Source organism: Chiloscyllium punctatum, chromosome 18 (assembly GCF_047496795.1).
Source record: "Chiloscyllium punctatum isolate Juve2018m chromosome 18, sChiPun1.3, whole genome shotgun sequence".
Classification (NCBI taxonomy): Eukaryota; Metazoa; Chordata; class Chondrichthyes; order Orectolobiformes; family Hemiscylliidae; genus Chiloscyllium; species Chiloscyllium punctatum.
The window spans coordinates 91,394,923-91,414,746 of NC_092756.1; the positions used below are offsets into that span (position 1 = coordinate 91,394,923).

The 19,824-nt window shown below is 44.4% G+C and overlaps 1 protein-coding gene across 1 annotated transcript in view; it reads right to left on the bottom strand.

Annotated features, from left to right (window-relative positions):
- Positions 1-401: 401 nt before the first annotated feature.
- LOC140488971 (ETS-related transcription factor Elf-5-like) overlaps positions 402-19,824 on the bottom strand; it is a 32,012-nt gene continuing 12,589 nt past the window's right edge. Inside the window, exons 3-5 of the mRNA XM_072588199.1 lie at positions 15,140-15,226; positions 4,874-5,066; positions 402-2,569 (exon numbers count right to left, since the gene is read on the bottom strand). Coding sequence (XP_072444300.1) covers positions 2,470-2,569; positions 4,874-5,066; positions 15,140-15,226 — 380 coding nt within the window. The 3' untranslated portion in view covers positions 402-2,469. The remainder of the gene's footprint in view (positions 2,570-4,873; positions 5,067-15,139; positions 15,227-19,824) is intronic.

Here is a 19,824-nt window from a genome sequence, read left to right on the forward strand (position 1 = left end):
TGTAATTTTTTCCTGCACCCTCTCAAGTTTAATAACATCCTTCCTGTAGCAGAGAGACCAGAATAATATGCAGTATTCCAAAAGTGGCTTCAACATATGGGCAGTTGAGAGTCAACAATGTTGCTGTGAGTCTGGAGTCACGTGTAGGCCAGACCGGGTCGGGATTTCCTTCACTAAAGGACACGAGTGAACCAATAAATGTTAGCGATGCACACATCCATTAAACCAAGGTTACAATTATGGCTTTGTGCAACAATTGATGATAGTTTCATGGTCACCATCACTGACACTAGCTTTCAATTCCAGATTTATTCATTTTTAGCCCAATTACATCACCACTGCATTATTATAGATTGCAACCAAAATTTTACAAAACTAATGCACACAAAAGCAAATTTTTGATGTAATACAGTAATTTAATTGGAGGCAAGTTTCAAGTGTGGCTTTAAGTGGAACATCACCATTATTACATTCAGATTCTTAACCTTCAGACTTAGTTTCCTATTTGCAATTTCAGAATTACAGTGCTGTTCTTTGTGGAGTGTAGATTATATCGGTATTACTTGCGGATTGCATTTTGATGCCTAAAGAAAAATATCTTGAACAAATTTGCAGAATTTTATCCTATTGTTTACACCCCAGCTGCCCTGTTGTCCCTTCCAACTCCTCCTCCATCCACTCCTCTGCTACACCTTTCTCGCTGCAACAATTAAAGTAAAGAACTTGCATTTATATAGCGCCTTTCATAGCTTAAGGATATCCAAAAACATTTCACAGTCAAATGAGTGCTTATGAAGTCAGAGAAATACACCTGCTGATTTGCATATGGCCAGCTGCCCAGGAAACAGCCACGTAAAGGACCAGAGCATCTTGTCTTGGTGTTGGTTCAGGGTAAAATATTGGCCAGTACACTATGGAAAACTACTGTTCTTCTTTGAAACTGTGACTAATGAGACCTTTTATGTTCTGCTCTGAAGGCAGGCAGGTCTTTACTTTAACATCCTATCTGACAAACAGTCTGTATGACAGTGTGGTACTCCCCCAGTCCGTGTACTGGAGGGTCAGCTTACTTACTCTCCTCTGGACTTGAGTGGGGTTTGAACCCATAATCTGTGGTGACTCAGCATCTAGACACTCATCTACATTACATCTGCCCTCAGCTCAGAATATTGTATTGCCATTTGATTTATGACCAAACTTGGGCATCCTCAACTGTACATGAGCTTCTGTAATCAGTCAGAGGATGGGACAATGTCCTAGCAGTGAAAAACTAGGGGGAGCAATAGGTTGAAGGAATTTGGTCTGTGTAGACAAAGCAGAGATAGCTAATGGATAGGTGTAAAAAGTAAATGAAAGGGTTGGTGATATGTTGGTTGCGAGCTCAAGGAGCTGGAATATATAACTTGACCCTCAGTCAGATCTTATTGTGAGTATAGAGAATCCCTACATGTGGAACCAGGCCATTTAGCCCATTGAGTCCACACCGACCCTTCAGACCATGGAAATACCATCATTATGTTCATATTAAAGAGATCAAGAGATTTGGAGATAGTATGGGAAATTGCCATGAAGATTAGCCATGATCTTGCTGAATGCTGGAACAGGCTTGATGGGCCAAATGGCCTTTTTCCACTCCTATTTCCTATGTACAAAGTTTGGGCATGGCAGATGAGGCTGGTGTGCAATGGTTCAGAGGGGAGAGGACAGCAAGACATGTGACCCATCCAGGGCACAGCCATGGTACTCAGGAAAGCAAGTGACCAATGACTAATGCTAAGAATCTGGAACCTTAAACAACATGAGTTCCTTAGTAAATCTTGGAAAAACTTCGACATACCAGAACAGCAGTCTCCTGTTAGGAGTATCTAAAATCATGCCAGGAGGAAGGGATGGAATTAAGATACATAATGCTGTGAATGGACAGAATGAGAGAAGGGGCAGAATGGCCTCCTCCCATTCCTATTATGATTTATTTTGGAGGTTACAATGCATTTTTAGAAGCGGATATTTGAGAGTAACGTTTGTGAGGCTCCATTGTGGAAGTGCAGGCTGGAAATCAGGCAGGGACCAGTGCTAGTGCAATGGCAGACTTTCCAATCAATATCAGGAAAACTGGGATCACTCGAAATGCCCTGGACTCACTTCCATTCGTTTTTTTCCACACCGCTCTGTGGGACCTTATGACTGTTACTGAAGCCTCACACAATTTATCCTCCAGTGTTAGCCTAACCCTTTTGAAATATCCAGGAAGTCCACTCAAGAACCAAGCTGGTACAGTCCACTGAAGAATTAGAGGTCCCCTTATTAACTTTGCTGGCACTTTCCGTTGTGGTTAAGTCTAAACATTCCTGGGATATTCTGTGACTGAGGTATGTAGGAATTTCCGCATTCACATGTCAGCGAGATCACTTCATGTCATTGTTTACAGCTGAGGAAGGGTTAACTCAATGTCTGAGCCTCTGAGTGTATTTACAGACTCCAAGTTTCTTTCCATCCATAAGCTTTCTCTCCAAATTTGTACATTAGTCTCCCATCCACACGTTCCAGGATTCCAGATTTGTAATAGTGTCTAAGGCAGAGGAGATAAATGCATTAAGTTTTAACTCAAGTTGAATTGATTTTTATTAAATCTTAAATACTTGATGTTTTGGAAAGAAGAAAAGTCTCCCACTTAGACCATATTGCACCTTTTCACAACCACCTGATGTCTCAAAGCACTTTCCACTCAATGAAGTTAGTTCTGAAGAGTTATGGGAAATATGTAGGCAAATAGTGCACAGCAACCTCCCACAAACAACAACAATCTGCTTTTGTGATGCTGATTAAGGGAAACATATTACTTGAACCCAATCCCACCCCCCCACCTCCCGCAACCCAGGAATAACATCCTGAAATAGGGTCACAGCACCTTCCATATCCACCAAAACAGGCAGATGGGACTTAGTTAAACTTTTCATCTGCAAGATGGCACCTCCAACAGTGTCGCACTCCCTCAGCACTGCACTATACAGTCAGCTCTGACTACTGTGCTGAAGTATAATTTTAGTTTTCTTGGATTGTCCCTCAAAGATGTTTTGCCCTTGATTTCTCTCTGGGTGTCACAGAGCTTTAGTATGCCCAAGTTTCCATCCTTCATGTATGAGACTTGGGTACCTGGAGGCTATGGACTGGAGGTTGGCATGTAAGTTCCAGGAAAGACTGGATGTCATCGTAGTCACTTGTGATTACATGGCATCTTTAACCTATTCTCCTAGTAAAGTGTCCTCAGTTATATCAACTAAATTTGACACTGAATTACATAAAAGGATAATGGGATCAAGGAGTTTTATCGAAGAGGTAGCTCTTAAGAAGTGTCTCAAAGGTAGAGGAAGGCAGTGAGGTTCTGGGGTGAGTAACTGCAGATCCTAGAGGGCCAGATGGAGAAAGACCCAGGCACCAATGATGGTGCAAGAGATAGGTACAGTGGCCCACTGGTTAGCACTGCTAACTCACAGGGATCTGGGTTTGATTCCTCGGGCAACTGACAGTGTACAATTTGCACATTCTCCCTATCTCTGTGTGGGTTTCTTCCGGGTGCTCTGTTTCCTCCCATAGTCCAAAGGTTAGGTAGAGTGGCTACACTAAATTGCCCATAGTATCCAGGGGTGTGTGGACTAGGTGGATTAGCCGTGGGAAATACAGGGTTACAAGGTTAAGGTATAGTGGTGGGTCTAGGTGGGATGCTATTCAGAGGGTCAGCGTGGACACAATGGATTGAATGGCTTGTTTCAACACCGTAGGGGATTCTATGATTAAGCAAGTGGGCAGAATTGGAGGAATACAGAATTTAGAATGCCCTACACTGACTGACATCCCAATTCTTTCTCTAGCCCAGTGACACTGAACAGTGGGTTCCTGGACCTGGAAGGGTTATGGTGTACTACATTATAATGCCAAATGTATTGATTTTTTATTATAGTTTTCAACAAGGAGTGGCAGATTTAAAATGGAGATGAGGAGAATGACTTCTCTCAAAGGGTCACGAATCTGTGGAATTCAGTGGATGCCGAGATGTTGAATAAATTTATTGAAGGAGATATATTTTTATTTAGTAATGGGCTGAAGGGGTATGGAGAGCAGGCAGGAAGGTGGATCGGACATAATCACATCAAATGGCATAACAGGCTTATGGGACAGAAAGGCCTACTCTGAGTTCTTATGTTCATTTAAGTAAAGTCAATTTCCCCTAAAGTGATGGAATTTAAAATCATACTTTATTAGGATCAACCCTGGTTCAAGAGCATGACCATTATGCCTCCGTGCCCCACAATTCTGCAAAGTTGGCAACTCCAACCAAAGATGGAGATTGTGCTGCCATTGGTAATTCCCACCAGTCAGAGGGATGGACAATGTTTCTGAGCTTCTTTGTTCATATTCTGGCTCAGGAATGTCAGCATCATTGCAAAGGCCAGCAATTTGTGTTGCATTGAACTGAATGGCAGTGCTATCTCAAAGGGTGGCATTGCTGTGGTCTGAAGTGATGTGTAAACCAGACCAGGTAAAGCAGATTTCCATCATAGAGTCATACAGCATGGAAGCAGACCCTTTGATCCAACCAGTCCATGCCGAACATAATCCCAAACTAATCTAATCCCACCAGCCTGCTCCTGGCCCATACCCTCCCCCACCCAACCTTTCCTATTCATGTCCCTCAAGGTAATTAAGGAACCAATTCATGATTGATGCTGATGTCAGCATCATGACAAGCTTTCAAAGCTGGATTTTATTCATTGATTTGAAATTGTGCCGTGATGGGATTTGAACCCAAATCCTCATGTCACAGGCTTATTGGTCTGGTGATACTACCACTACATCCCCACCACCTGATGTTTACCTCAGTGCTCGGCTCAGCTTCTCATAGTTCATTTCTTTGTTGTTTTTTTTGCTTCCCCACAGCTGGGCAAAAGCGTTGGATTTAATTACACGAAAGATTCCTGCCTGCCGATCCTCCCATCGCAGGATCTCACTGTTCTCTGTGGGGTTCAGCAGCAAATCCCGGACAAACTCCCACAGGTGAACACTCTGGCCTGTTTGGATTGAGTTTTACACACACAGTGAATAACGGTTAAGATATAGATATAGAATCGCCACAGTGTGGAAACAGGCCTTTTGGCCCATCAAATCCACACCTACCCTCTGCAGCATCAGACCCATTCTCCTACATTTACCCCAGACTAATACACCTAACCTACACATCCCTGAACACTATGGGCAATTTAGCATTGCCAATTCGCCCTAACTTGCACATCTTTGGACTGTGGGAGAAAACCCACGCAGACACGGGGAGAATGTGCAAACTCCACACAGACAGTCGCACAAGGTAAGAATCGAATCTGGGTCCCTGGTACAGTGAGGCAGCAGTGCTAACCACTGAGCCACCATGCTGCCCAAACTGAAAGAAAGAATGAAGTAAGACTCACTTTTATTGAGCCTCAGAAACCCAGAGACATTTTATCAGCCAACCAAGTCTTTTTGAAGTGGAGTTGCTGTTGCAATGCAGGAAGTTAGGCAACCAATAGCTGTACAGCGAGCTCCCACCAATAGTGTGATAGAATACTCCCCACTTGCCAGGGGGGATGGGTGCAGCTCCAGCAACACTCAAGAAAACTTGACACCATCCAGGAGCAAAGCAGCCGCTTGGTTGGCACCACATCCACAAGCATTTCCTCCACCCCATCACTAGTGCACAGTGTCTACCATTTACAAGATGCAGTGACACAACTCCCCCAGGCTCCTTCAGTGGGCATCTTCCAAACCCACAACTTCTAACAATGAGAACGTCAAGGGCAGTGAATGCAATGGCATGTTTCCATCCAAGCTCTGCAACAACCAACCTGACATTTTCTAAATTCATTCACAGGATGAGAGCATTGCTTACTAGGCCATCCCAGAGGGCAGTTGAGAGTCAACCACATAGCTGTGGGTCTGGAGTCACATGTAGTCCAGACCAAGTAGTTTTGACAGGTAGCTCAGTTGGCTGGAAGGTTGGTTTGTGAAGTAGAGTGATGCCATGGGTTCAATTCCCATCACCAGCGGAGGTTGCCATGGAGGATTCTCCTTCTCAGCCTCTCCCCTTGCCAAAGGCATGGTGGCCCTCAGGTTCAGCCACTGCCAGACGTCTCGCTCTAATGAGAGAGCAGCTCTATGGGAACACAATACCAAATTCCAGATCTTTACTGAATTCAAATTCTACAATCTGCCATGGCGGGATTTGAACCCAGGTTCCCAGAACATTACCTGGTTTTCTGGATTAATAGTCCAGTGATAATACCACTAGGCCATTGCCTGTATTGGAAATACATCACTGTTGCAAAGTCAAAATCCTGGAACTCCCTTGCTAACAGAACTCTGGATTTCCCCACAGTTCACGGTTCAAGGCAGCACCTTCTCCAGGGGCAATTAGGGATGAGCATTAACGGTTGGCCTATAATGCGGTAGGGTGAGGGCAATTTGCTTAAAACTTTGCCATTCACGTTCTTGGCTCAGTTCTACAAATTAGATATAGAGAGAAGAGTGCTCCGATGTGGGGCACTCTCTTGGTTAGTACCATATACCATCTGTAGAGAGCGAGCGCCTTGGGACATATGGAGAGACTCCATGGGATCTGGAATCAGCAGTTAGGGAAGAAATTTCATCGGAAACATGGGAGAATATAGGGGGGAATGTAAAGAAAAGCTCAATATGCAAAATAAAGCACAAGCGATGCAATTGAAGATCCTCTATGGGGCACATATGGCACTAGAGAGGATAGTAAAGTTTAAGAAAGGATCTTCTACAAAATGTCCCAAATGTAAAATCTGCATTGGGACCCTTACACATTGTTTTTGATCCTCCTACAAGATTCATGGATACTGGGGGGGCCAGAGTGAATGAGCTGGAGAGGATCCAGGGAATAGAAGTTAAGGAGGATCCAGTATCCCTTCTTTTAGGATTGCCGTATCTGCCCTCTCTGGGTGAGCACAGAAAGCAGTGATTTAACATTCTTATACACTGTGCGAGGAAGAACATTCTAATGAACTGGATATCAGACAAACCACCAGGTCTTGTGGGCTGGCGCAGACTTGTGATGGAGCACGTCCCCCAAGATTATCTGATGAGTATGGTGCACCAAGGAACAAATTTATAAGACATGATGGCCCTTTCTCAATTACATAGGCATGGATCTGTCAGCAGTATTGATTAGGGCCTTTATCTAGCCACAAGGGCCGTATATGGTGGTCTGGGGACCGGGGGGAGGGGGGCAGGCTTAGTAAATACTGGTATAATAACTGTTGCTCCCATGGACAGGAGCCTTTATGGATGTGTGGCAAATGTAATGTAGTGTAATGGAATGGAATTTAATTTAGTTGGATTGTAATTTAATTTAATTCTATTTCATTTAATTCGAGTTTATTTCAACTCGGGTTAAGTTAAGTAAATGTGAGACAATTGTATCCCGTAGAGTAGTAGGTAGTTTATTGTTAACATTACTGTAGTATAATAATGTGGTATTATTAATGCATCTCTGTATTTTTGTACTTTTATAACTTCTTTGTAAAAGAATAAACATTTTTTCAATAAATACATATATATAAAAAAAGTTAGCCTAACCAAACAGCTACATCCCGTAAAAAAGATTTTTAAAATGAGATAACCAGATAATCTGTTTCAGGGATGTTCTGTCTTTAAAGGAGCATTAGATGAGGAGGAAATGGTTGCATGGCTACAGGGACTTGAATCAACTTCTTCCCATTATTGAAAAAATGTAGATTTACCATGAGTGGCAAAAGAACTAATGGAGCCAATGAAGGGGGAGAGGTGGAGGGGTGGGATGCTCATGTTAGTGGTTGGGACCTAGACTACACTGCCTGAGAGCATGGCACAGATAGATTTAACCTAGTGGGCATGCCACAGGGAATTGCATAAGCATCTGAAGAGAAAAATAGATTGAGTAGAACAAGTTGATTTGCTGTTGCAGGGATCCAAGAAAGCTGGGCTGAATGGCTTCCTTCTCCACTGTAATCATTCCATGGTTCATAGGGTTGAGGAATATTTATTCGTCAGGCCACCACGGAGAATTCCTCTTTCTCCTCTTTAAAATGCAGCCATAGGATACCTGAGCTGCCTTGGTGGAGCATCTCCCCGAGAGAATGACATCTTTGACACTGCTGCAGTCCCTCAGTGAGTGCAGTTGGAGAGTCTGTCTGTGCTCAAGCCTAATTTGAACCCGGGGTTGTGTGAGGAGAGACTGCTACCCAATGAGTCATGAATGCCAATAATATATGGGAGGTTTGAAGAGTTGGCAGAGGATAAAATAGATCAGGGGTAGTTTGTTGGGTGACACTGATTCTGGGTTTGTAGATAATAGAGAGATGATGAAGGAGTTGGCACAGTGGCATAGTGGTTAGCAGTGCTGCCTCACAGCGCCAGGGACCTGGGTTTGATTCCACTCTCGGGTGACTGTCTATGTGGAATTTGCATGTTCTCTCCATGTCTGTGTGGATATCCTCTGGCTGCTGCAGTATCCTCCCACAGTCCAAAGATGTGCAGATTCGGTGGACTGACCATGGGAAATTGCCCACAGTGGCCAGGGATGTGTAGGCTAGGTGAGTTCGTCATGGGAAATGCAGGGTTACAGGGCTAGGTTAGTTCCGGGTGAGGATACAACCTGGTTGGTCAATGGGTGGAATGAATATGGCTGGTGATTGAGAGGAATGGAAGGGAGCAGGATGGGATGGGAAGGGAGGTTATTTGATATTGGAGAACTCAATATTGAGTCCTCTGGGCTGTAGACTGCCCAGGCAGAAGATGAGGTGTTGCTCTTCCAATTTGCGGTTTGATTCATTGTGGCAATGGAGGAGGCCAAGAATGGTCACGTCAGAAAGGGGAGTTAAAATGGGTGGTGACTAGGAGGTTCAATTGGCCCTTCATGGCCGGCTGGGATGCTCGGCAAAACATGCCCTCAGTTTACGTTTGGTCTCCCCAATATAGAGAAGACCACATTGGGAGCACAGTTGAAGGTTGAAGGAGAAGCAGGTAAACCTCTGTCCTTACCTGCAAGGACTGTTTGGGGCCCTGGATGGAGGTGAGGGGAGTGGTGTACAGGCAGGTTTTGCATCTTTTCTGGTTGCAGAGGAAGTTTGATGGGGAGAGTGGCGCAAACCAAGGATTGTCGAAGGGAATGGTCCTTGCGGAAGGCAGAGAGGAGTGGGGAGGGGAAAATGCTCTTGGTGGTGGGGTCTAGTTGGAATTGACTGAAGTGTTTAAGGATGGTGCATGGGACCCAGAGATAGGGTGGTAAGTGAGGACAAGAGGGATTCTGCCATCGCCCCACCTCCATTACCCGTTCCACTGCTCTAAACCCCCTTCCCCAACGCAATAGACAGAGTCCCCCTGGAGAGCTGATCCTATTGACAAAGTCAGAAGTCACATGATACCAGATTATAGTCCAACAGGTTTATTTGAAATCACAAGCTTTTGAAGCACTGCTCCTTCGTCAGGTGACATTGTCCGAAAGCTTGTGATTTCAAATAAACCTGTTGGACTATAACCTGGCATGTGACCTCTGACTCTCTCCACCCTAGTCCGCCACATGATCCTGTTAATATGTACAAGAGCTTGAGGTGACTTGACAGGTGTATGTTGAAAGGATGTTTCCCCTGGTGTGAGAGACTAGGAGATACAGTTTATAAATAAAAGATCATCCATTTAAGATGAAGATAATGAGAAACCTTTTCCTTTAAGAGGATCATGAATCTTTGGATTACTGCCTCCCATTGGATGGTGGATGCAGAGTCATTGAATATTTTTGAGGAAGACGTTGTTAAGTTATTGACAAGTGAATCAAAGTTATGGGGCATGTAGGAAAACGGAGTTAAGGCCATCGTCACATCAGCTATGATCTTATCGAATGGAAGAGTAGGGTCAAAGGAGCTGAACACCTATCTTGCTCTTCCTCTTTACATAGAAACAGGAGGAGGCCATTCGCCTGCAAGCCCTGCTCCACTGTTCAATATGAACACCGTCTATTTTCTACATCAATTCCATACTCTTGTACTATTCCAATATCTCTTGATTGCCTTAGTGTCTAAAAATCCAACGCTTTCAGTCTTGGACCTATTTCAAAGATCCATAACCCTCTGAATGAAGACATTACTTTTCATCTCACTCAAAAATGACTGGCTCCTTATACAGAGACTGTGGCCCCTACGTTTCCAGCCAAGGGAAGGTAATTCTTAGCATCTAAGTACTTAAGATGTTTAAACAGAATCATCTCTCATCCTTCTGACCTTCAGAGAATCCTTGTGTTTTTATATATTCATGGGATGTAGGCATCTCTGGCAAGGTCAGCATTTATCGCCATCCCTATTTCCCACAATGCTGTGGGTCCAGAGTCACATGATCAGGTAAGGATGGCAGATTTTATTTCCTGAAGGACATTAGTGAGCCAAATGGGTTTTTATGACAATTGACAGTGGTTACATGATTGTCATTAGATTGGCTTTTCAATCCCAGGGTTAAAAAAAACTGAAATCAAATTTATCCATTATCGACAGTGGTATTGAAAGCAATGGCCCCAGAATGATAACCTAGAGTTCTGGATTACTAGCTCAGTAACATTACCTCCTACACCACCACCCCTTACACAATCACCTCCTACCAAATAGCTCTTATAGGGTCATAGAATCATGTGGCATGGAAACAGACCCTTCGGTCAAACAAGTCCATGCTGAATGTGTTCCCAAACTAAACTAGTCTCACCTGAGGGTGGCTAATGTTATACCACTTTTTAAGAAGGGTGGGCGGGAGAAAGCAGGAAATTATAGACCAGTTAGTCTGACCTCAGTGGTGGGAAAGATGCTGGAGTCGATTATAAAGGATGAAATTACAGCACATCTGGATAGTAGTAACAGGATAGGTCAGAGTCAGCATGGATTTATGAAGGGGAAATCATGCTTGACTAATCTTCTGGAATTTTTTGAGGATGTAACTCTGAAGATGGATGAGGGAGATCCAGTAGTTGTGGTGTACCTGGACTTTCAGAAAGCTTTTGATAAAGTTCCACATAGGAGGTTAGTGAGCAAAATTAGGGCGCTTGGTATTGGGGGCGAAGCACTAGCTTGGATTGAAAATTGGTTGGCTGATAGGAAACAAAGAATAGTGATAAACGGCTCCATTTCGGAATGGCAGGCAGTGGCCAGTGGGGTACCACAGGGATCAGTACTGGGACCGCAGCTTTTTACAATATATGTTAATGATATAGAAGATGGTATTAGCAATAACATTAGCAAATTTGCTGATGATACTAAGCTGGGTGGTAGGGTGAAATGTGATGAGGATGTTAGGAGATTACAGGGTGACCTGGACAAGTTAGGTGAGTGGTCAGATACATGGCAGATGCAGTTTACTGTGGATAAATGTATGGTTATCCACTTTGGTGGCAAGAACAGGAAGGCAGATTACTACCTAAATGGAATCAATTTAGGTAAAGGGGCAGTACAGAGAGATCTGGGTGTTCTTGTACACCAGTCAATGAAGGTAAGCATGCAGGTACAGCAGGTAGTGAAGAAGGCTAATAGCATGCTGGCCTTCATAACAAGAGGGGTTGAGTATAGAAGCAAAGAAGTTCTTCTGCAGCTGAACAGGGCCCTAGTGAGACCACACCTGGAGTACTGTGTGCAGTTCTGGTCTCCAAATTTGAGGTAGACATTCTGGCTATTGAGGGAGTGCAGCGTAGGTTCATGAGGTCAATTCGTGGAATGGCGGGACTACCTTACACTGAAAGACTGAAGCGACTCGGCTTGTATACCCTTGAGTTTAGAAGACTGAGAGGGGATCTGATTGAGACATATAAGATTATTAAAGGATTGGACACTCTGGTGGCAGGAAACATGTTTCCGCTGATGGGTGAGTGCCAAACCAGAGCACACAGCTTAAAAATACCATTTAGGACAGAGATGAGGAGAAACTTCTTCACCCAGAGAGTGGTGGATGTGTGGAATGCTCTGCCCCAGAGGGCAGTGGAGGTCCAGTCTCTGGATTCATTTAAGAAAGAGTTGGATAGAGCTCTCAAGGATAGTAGAATCAAGGGTTATGGAGATAGGCAGGAACAGGATACTGATTGAGGATGATCAGCCATGATCATATTGAATGGTGGTGCAGGCTCGAAGTGCAGAATGGCCTACTCCTGCACCTATTGTCTCTTGTCTATTGTCTGAGTGTTTGGCCCATATCCCTCCAAACCTTTTCTATTCATGTCCTTATCCAAATGTCATTTAAATGTTGTTACTATACCCACATCCACCACTTTCTCTGGTAGTTCACTCCAGACACTAACCACTCTCTGTGTAAAAACATTGCCCCTCATGTCTCTTTTAAATCTTCCTCCTCCCACCTTAAAAATATGGTTTCTTGTTTTGAATTACCCCACCCTAGGGAAAAGAGGAATTTTGTTCTTTCAACTCCTCATGAGAGCCTTTTGTATCTTGCTGTATTGTTCCTTGTTTTGGTGATTACACCACGCATAATGTATACTATTCTTTTGTTTTGTGGAGAATGTTGGGGCATAGGTGGATTATGTCACTGAAGACAGGTTACCACGTCTTCAAATTAATTGTTTATTCACATTATACTGACGATAGACGCTAACGTTTAAAATGAGCTGCAGACTGTCACCTCTCTCTTCAGAATCTCTCTATCATCATGTGATCTACTACATTACTCCTGACATAACTTTCCTATTTGCACAGTGTAAAAACAATGACTGCAGATGCTGGAAACCAGATTCTGGATTACTGGTGCTGGAAGAGCACAGCAGTTCAGGCAGCATCCGAGGAGCTTCGAAATCGACGTTTCGGGCAAAAGCCCTTCATCAGGAATAAAGGCAGTGAGCCTGAAGCGTGGAGAGATAAGCTAGAGGAGGGTGGGGGTGGGGAGAAAGTAGCATAGAGTACAATAGGTGAGTGGGGGAGGGGATGAAGGTGATAGGTCAGGGAGGAGAGGGTGGAGTGGATAGGTGGAAAAGGAGATAGGCAGGTAGGACAAGTCCGGACAAGTCAAGGGGACAGTGCTGAGCTGAAAGTTTGGAACTAGGGTGAGGTGGGGGAAGGGGAAATGAGGAAACTGTTGAAGTCCGCATTGATGCCCTGGGGTTGAAGTGTTCCGAGGCGGAAGATGAGGCGTTCTTCCTCCAGGCGTCTGGTGGTGAGGGAGCGGCGATGAAGGAGGCCCAGGACCTCCATGTCCTCGGCAGAGTGGGAGGGGAAGTTGAAATGTTGGGCCACGGGGCGGTGTGGTTGATTGGTGCGAGTGTCCCGGAGATGCTCCCTAAAGTGCTCTGCTAGGAGGTGCCCAGTCTCCCCAATGTAGAGGAGACCGCATCGGGAGCAACAGATACAATAAATGATATTAGTGGATGTGCAAGTAAAACTTTGGTGGATATGGAAGGCTCCTTTAGGGCCTTGGATAGAGGTGAGGGAGGAGGTGTGGGCACAGGTTTTACAGTTCCTGCGGTGGCAGGGGAAAGTGCCGGGACGGGAGGGTGGGTTGTAGGGGGGTGTGACCAGGTAGTCATGGAGGGAACGGTCTTTGCGGAAGGCGGAAAGGGGTGGGGAGGGAAACATATCCCTGGTGGTGGGGTCTTTTTGGAGATGGCGGAAATGTCGGCGGATGATTTGGTTGATGCGAAGGTTTGTAGGGTGGAAGGTGAGCACCAGGGGCGTTCTGTCCTTGTTACGGTTGGAGGGGTGGGGTCTGAGGGCGGAGTTGCGGGATGTAGACGAGATGCATTGGAGGGCATCTTTAACCACGTGGGAAGGGAAATTGCGGTCTCTAAAGAAGGAGGCCATCTGGTGTGTTCTGTGGTGGAACTGGTCCTCCTGGGAGCAGATCCGGCGGAGACGGAGGAATTGGGAATACGGGATGGCATTTTTGCAAGAGGTAGGGTGGGAAGAGGTGTAATCCAGGTAGCTGTGGGAGTCGGTGGGTTTGTAAAAAATGTCAGTGTCAAGTCGGTCATCATTAATGGAGATGGAGAGGTCCAGGAAGGGGAGGGAGGTGTCAGAGATGGTCCAGGTAAATTTAAGGTTAGGGTGGAATGTGTTGGTGAAGTTGATGAATTGCTCAACCTCCTCGCGGGAGCACGAGGTGGCGCCAATGCAGTCATCAATGTAGCGGAGGAAGAGGTGGGGAGTGGTGCCGGTGTAATTATGGAAGATCAACTGCTCTACGTAGCCAACAAAGAGACAGGCATAGCTGGGGCCCATACGTGTGCCCATGGCTACCCCTTTGGTCTGGAGGAAGTGGGAGGATTCAAAGGAGAAATTGTTAAGGGTGAGGACCAGTTCGGCCCAACGAATGAGAGTGTCGGTGGAAGGGTACTGTTGGGGACGTCTGGAGAGGAAGAAACGGAGGGCTTGGAGGCCCTGGTCATGGCGGATGGAGGTGTAGAGGGATTGGATATCCATGGTGAAGATGAGGCCTTGGGGGCCGGGAAACTGAAGTCTTGGAGGAGGTGGAGGGCGTGGGTGGTGTCTCGAACGTATGTGGGGAGTTCCTGGACTAGGGGGGATAGGACAGTCTCGAGGTAGGTAGAGATGAGTTCATTGGGGCAGGACCATGCTGAGACAATGGGTCGGCCAGGGTGGTCAGGCTTGTGGATCTTGGGAAGGAGGTAGAACCAGGCAGTGTGGGGTTCCTGGACTATGAGGTTGGAAGCTGTGGATGGGAGATCTCCTGAGGTGATGAGGTTCTGTATGGTCTGGGAGATGATGGTTTGGTGATGAGGGGTGGGGTCATGGTCGAGGGGCCAGTAGGAAGAGGTGTTCTCGAGTTGGCGTTTAGCTTCAGCGGTGTAGAGGTCAGTGCGCCAGACTACCACTGCGTCCCCTTTATCCGCTGGCTTGATGGTGAGGTTGGGTTTGGAGCAGAGTGGTTGGAGGGCTGTGCGTTGTGAGGGTGAGAGGTTGGAGTGGGGGAGGGTTGGTAGACAGGTTGAGGCGGTTAATGTCCCGGTGGCAGTTGGAAATGAAGAGGTCGAGGGCAGGTAAAGTCAAGTCTTAACCCTTTCCGCTACCAGTACTATTAATTAATTCAACTCGAGTGGACCATTATTTTCACTCACCTCGCCTGTGTGGATTTGTCCTGCTGTTTGGAGGTTTCTCGTGCTGTTTGATATCTGTGCTGCATTTGATTTTATTGGGAGACATCACTGTGCAAAGGATTAAAGAGAAACATGTAGAGGGACTGATTAGTGCTGAACATTGTCCAAATTATACTGTAGACTCATATGCAATTGGATTGGCCTGCCTGAACTCATTCTGGGTCTGGGTGTTATAAGGGTGAGGTGAAATGGACCAATTAAGTTGTTGGGACACATGATAAAACATGTGAGGAGCAGGATAAGGTCATTCAGCCCCTCGAGCCTGCTCTGCCAGTTGATATGATCATGACTGATCTCATTGTGGCCTCAACTTTACTTTCCTGCCGACTCTCATACCCTCTCACTTGCTGGAATACTTGGAAATGAACATGCAAACATACTTGTCCTCCATTTGAGAGTTGGACAATCTGTCTCATTCACAAGTTTGACTGGTTTTTCTAGGGAGGTACAATAGAAAGTGGTGAGTTAGGGTCAGAGAACATAGACATAGAACATTACAGCGCAGTACAGGCCCTTCGGCCCTCGATGTTGCGCCGACCTGTGAAACTAATCTGACGTCCATCTAACCTACACTATTTCATTCTCGTCCATATGCTTATCCAAGACCATTTAAATGCCCTTAAAGTTGATGAGTCTAACTACTGTTGCAGGCAGTGCGCTCCTCGCCCCGACTCCTCTCTGAGTAGCGAAATTATCTCTGACATCTTGCCCTATATCTAGCACCCCTCAATTTAAAGCTATGTCCCCTGGTGCTAGCCATCGCCTTGCAAGGAAAAAGGCTCTCACTGTCCACCCTATCTAATCCTATGATCATCTTATATGCCTTTATTAATTCACTTCTCCACTTTTTTCTCTCTATCGAAAACAGTCTCAAGTCCCTCAGTCTTTCTTCATAAGACCTTCCCTTCACACCAGGCAACATCCTAGAAAATCTCCTCTGCACTCTTTTCAAAGTTTCCACATCCTTCTTATAATGTGGTGACCAGAACTGTATGCAATATGCTAAGTGCAGCTGCACCAGAGTTTTGTACAGCTGCAGCATGACCTCATGGTTCAAAACTCAATCCCTCTCTCAAGAAAAGCTAACACACCATATGCCTTCTTAACAACCCTATCAACCTGGGTGGCAACTTTCAGGGATCTATGTACATGGACACCGAGATCTCTCTGCTCATCTACACTACCAAAAATCTTACCATTAGCCCAGTACTCTTTATTCCTGTTACTCTTTCCAAAGTGAATCACCTCACACTTTCCCACATTAATCTTCATTTGCCACCTCTGAGCCCAGCTCTGCAGCTTATTTATGATCCTCTGTAACCTACAACATCCTTCGTCACTATCCACAATTATACCGACCTTAATGTCACTTGAAAATTTACTAACCCATCCTTCTATGACCTCATCCAGGTCATTTATAGAAATGACAAACAGCAGTGGACCCAAAACAGATCCTTGCCATACGCCACTAGTAACTGAACTCCAGGATGAACATTTCCCTACAACCACCACCCTCTGTCCTTTTTCAGCTAGCCAATTTCTGATCCAAACCATCAAATCACACTCAATCCTATGCCCCTGTATTTTCTGCAATAGCCTATCATGGGGAACCTTATCAAATGCCTTACTGAAATCTATATACACCACATCAACCACTTTACCCTCATCCACCTGTTTGGCCACCTTCTCAAAGAACTCAATACGGTTTGTGAGGCACGACCTACCTTTCACAAAACCGTGTTGACTATCCCTAATCAACTTATTCCTTTCTAGATGATTATAAATCTGCCCTCTTGTAACCCTTTCCAAAACTTTACCTACAACTGAAGTAAGGCTCACTGGTCTATAATTACCACAGTTGTCCCTACTCCCTTTCTTGAACAAGGGGACAACATTTGCTATCCTTCAGTCTTCTGGCACTATTCCTGTAGACAATGACGAAACAGGTCCTTCAGCCTGTGCAAGTCATTGAGTAGCAACTAAAATAGTCCCATTTCTCAGGACTTGGCCCATACAGCAGATAAATCAATGGCTGAAAAGATGGTGTAATGTGCAAGGATTCAGGTTTTTGGATCATTGGGATCCCTTTTGGGGCTGAAAAGACCTGTTCAAAAGGGATGGGTTTCACCTGAACTGGCAAGGGAACCATATCCTTGTGGGGAGGTTTGTTAGTTTTACCTCGGGAGCCTTTAAACTATTAGAGATGGATGGTGCCATGGGGGTTCCTAAAAATAGAAAGACAAATGAGAATGGTTCTGAATTAGAAAATAGGAAGTTAATCAGAAAAGGCAGACAGGAGCAAGTCAGAGAACAAGGTAACTCTGAAGAATTAAACTGCATTTATTTCAATGCAATGGGTCTTACAGGTAAGTCTGATGAACTCAGGACATGCATCATAGGACTGGGATGTCATAGCTATTACAGAAACATGGCTGAGGGAAGGACAGGGCTGGCAGCTCACTGTTCCAGGTTTTAGATGCTATAGGAACGACAGAAAGAGAGAGGCAAGCGGGGGCTGGGAGTGACACTTTCATTTAAGGGAAACATTACGACTGTAATAAGAGAGATTATTTCTGAGGGGTCATCCAGTGAAATTATACAGGTAGACATTAGAAATAAGAAAGGGATGATCACCTTAATGGGATTGTACTATAGGTCCCCCAGTAGTCAGAGGGAAATTGAGGAGCAAAAACATAGAGAGGTCTGATATTTGTAAGAATAATAGGGTTGTAATAGTATGGAATTTTAATTTTCCAAACATTGATTGGGTCTGCCATAGTGTTATAGGCATTAATGGTGAGGAATATGTTAAATGTGTTCAAGAAAATTTTCTTTATCAATATATAAATGTACCTACTTGGGAAGAGCAAAACCTCACCTTCTCTTGGGAAATCAGGCAGGGCAAATGACTGAAGTGGAGATAGCAGGGGACTCTGGGACTACTGATCATAATTCTACTAGTTTGAAAATAGTTATGGAAAAGGATAAACTTTACATAAAAGTTAAAGTTCTTAACTAGAATAAAGTAAGTTTTAATGGTATGAGACAAGAACTATCAAAAGTTGATTCGAGTAGCCTGTTTGCAGTAAAGGGACCACTGACGAGTGGGATAACGAGAGTTCAGAGGCAATATGTCCCTGTAAGAGTGAAGGGTAAGGCTGGTAAGATTAGGGAACAATGGATGAATAAAGATATTGAGGTTCTAGTCACGAATAAGAAAGAATCATATATTAGATATAGACAATTGATCAAATGAATCTCTTGAAGAGTATAAAGAGTGCAGGGGCATTCTTCAGAGGGAAATCGGGAGAGCAAAGAGCGAGTATGAGGTAATTGTGGCAGTTAAGGTTAAGGATAATCCAGAGATTCTACATGTAGATTAAAAGCAAAAGAGCAACTAGAGAGAGAATAGGGTCCCTTAAAGATCGATGAGGTCATCTATATGTTGAACCTCAGGTGTTGGGAGAGATACTAAGTGAGTATTTTGCATCAGGTTTTAATGTGCAGAAAAAAGTGGAGTCTAGAGAACTCAGGTAAATAAATATCGATGTTTTGAAAACAGTTCACATTAAAGAGGAGGAAGTGCTGGAGGCCTTAGAAAATATAAAGATGGATAAATCTCCAGGAAATTGTGGGAAATCAGGCAAGAAATTGCAGGGCCCCTAGCAGAAATATTTGTATTATCTATAACCATAGGTGAGGTTCTGGAGGACTGGAGAGTGGCTGATGAAAGGCTGTAAGCCTGGGAACTAAAGACCTGTGAGCCTGACATTGGTGGTAGGTAATTCTGAAAGATAGGATTTGAAAGATGCATTTGGAGAGTCAAAGAATGGTTAGGGATAGTCAGCGTGGTTTTGTGCGAAGGAAATCATGTCTCACAAACTTGATTGAATGTTTTGAGGAATAAGCAAGGAGGTAGATGAGGGCAGAGTGGTAGAAATTGTTTGATTGGACTTTAGTAAAGCCTTTGACAAGTTTTTACATGGTAGACTAATTAGTAAAGTTAGATGAAATGGGATCCAATTCCAATTGGATACAAAGTTGATTTGACAATAGGAGACAAAGGATGGTGATGGATAGTTGTTTTTCTGACTGGAGGCCTGTGACCAGCAATGTTCCACAGGGATTTGCACTGGGTCGACTTTTGTTGGTCATTTATATAAACAATTTGGACAAGAGTTTAGGAGGCATGGTTAGTAAGTTTGCAGATGACATCAAAATCGGTGGTATAGTGAACAGTAAAGAAGATTATCTAAGATTACAAAGAGATCTTGATCAATTGGTTCAATGAACTGAGGAGTGGCAGATGGAGTTTAATTTGGATAAATGCGGGATATTGCATTTTGGTAACATAAACAAGGGCAGGACTGATACAGTTAATGCCAGTACCCTGGTTCGATGTTGCAGAACAGAGAGACTTGGGGGTTCAGCTACGTAATTCTTTGAAACTTGCATAACAGGTAGAATGGGTGGCTAAGAAGGCATTTAGCACACTTGCCTTCATTGAATATAGGAGTCGGGATGTCATATTGAGGTTGTAAGGACATTAGTGAAGTACCTTCTGGAATATTGTGTGTAGTTCTGGTTGCCCTGCTATAAGAAGGATTTTATTAAATTGGAGAGGGTTCAGAAGATATTCACCAGGA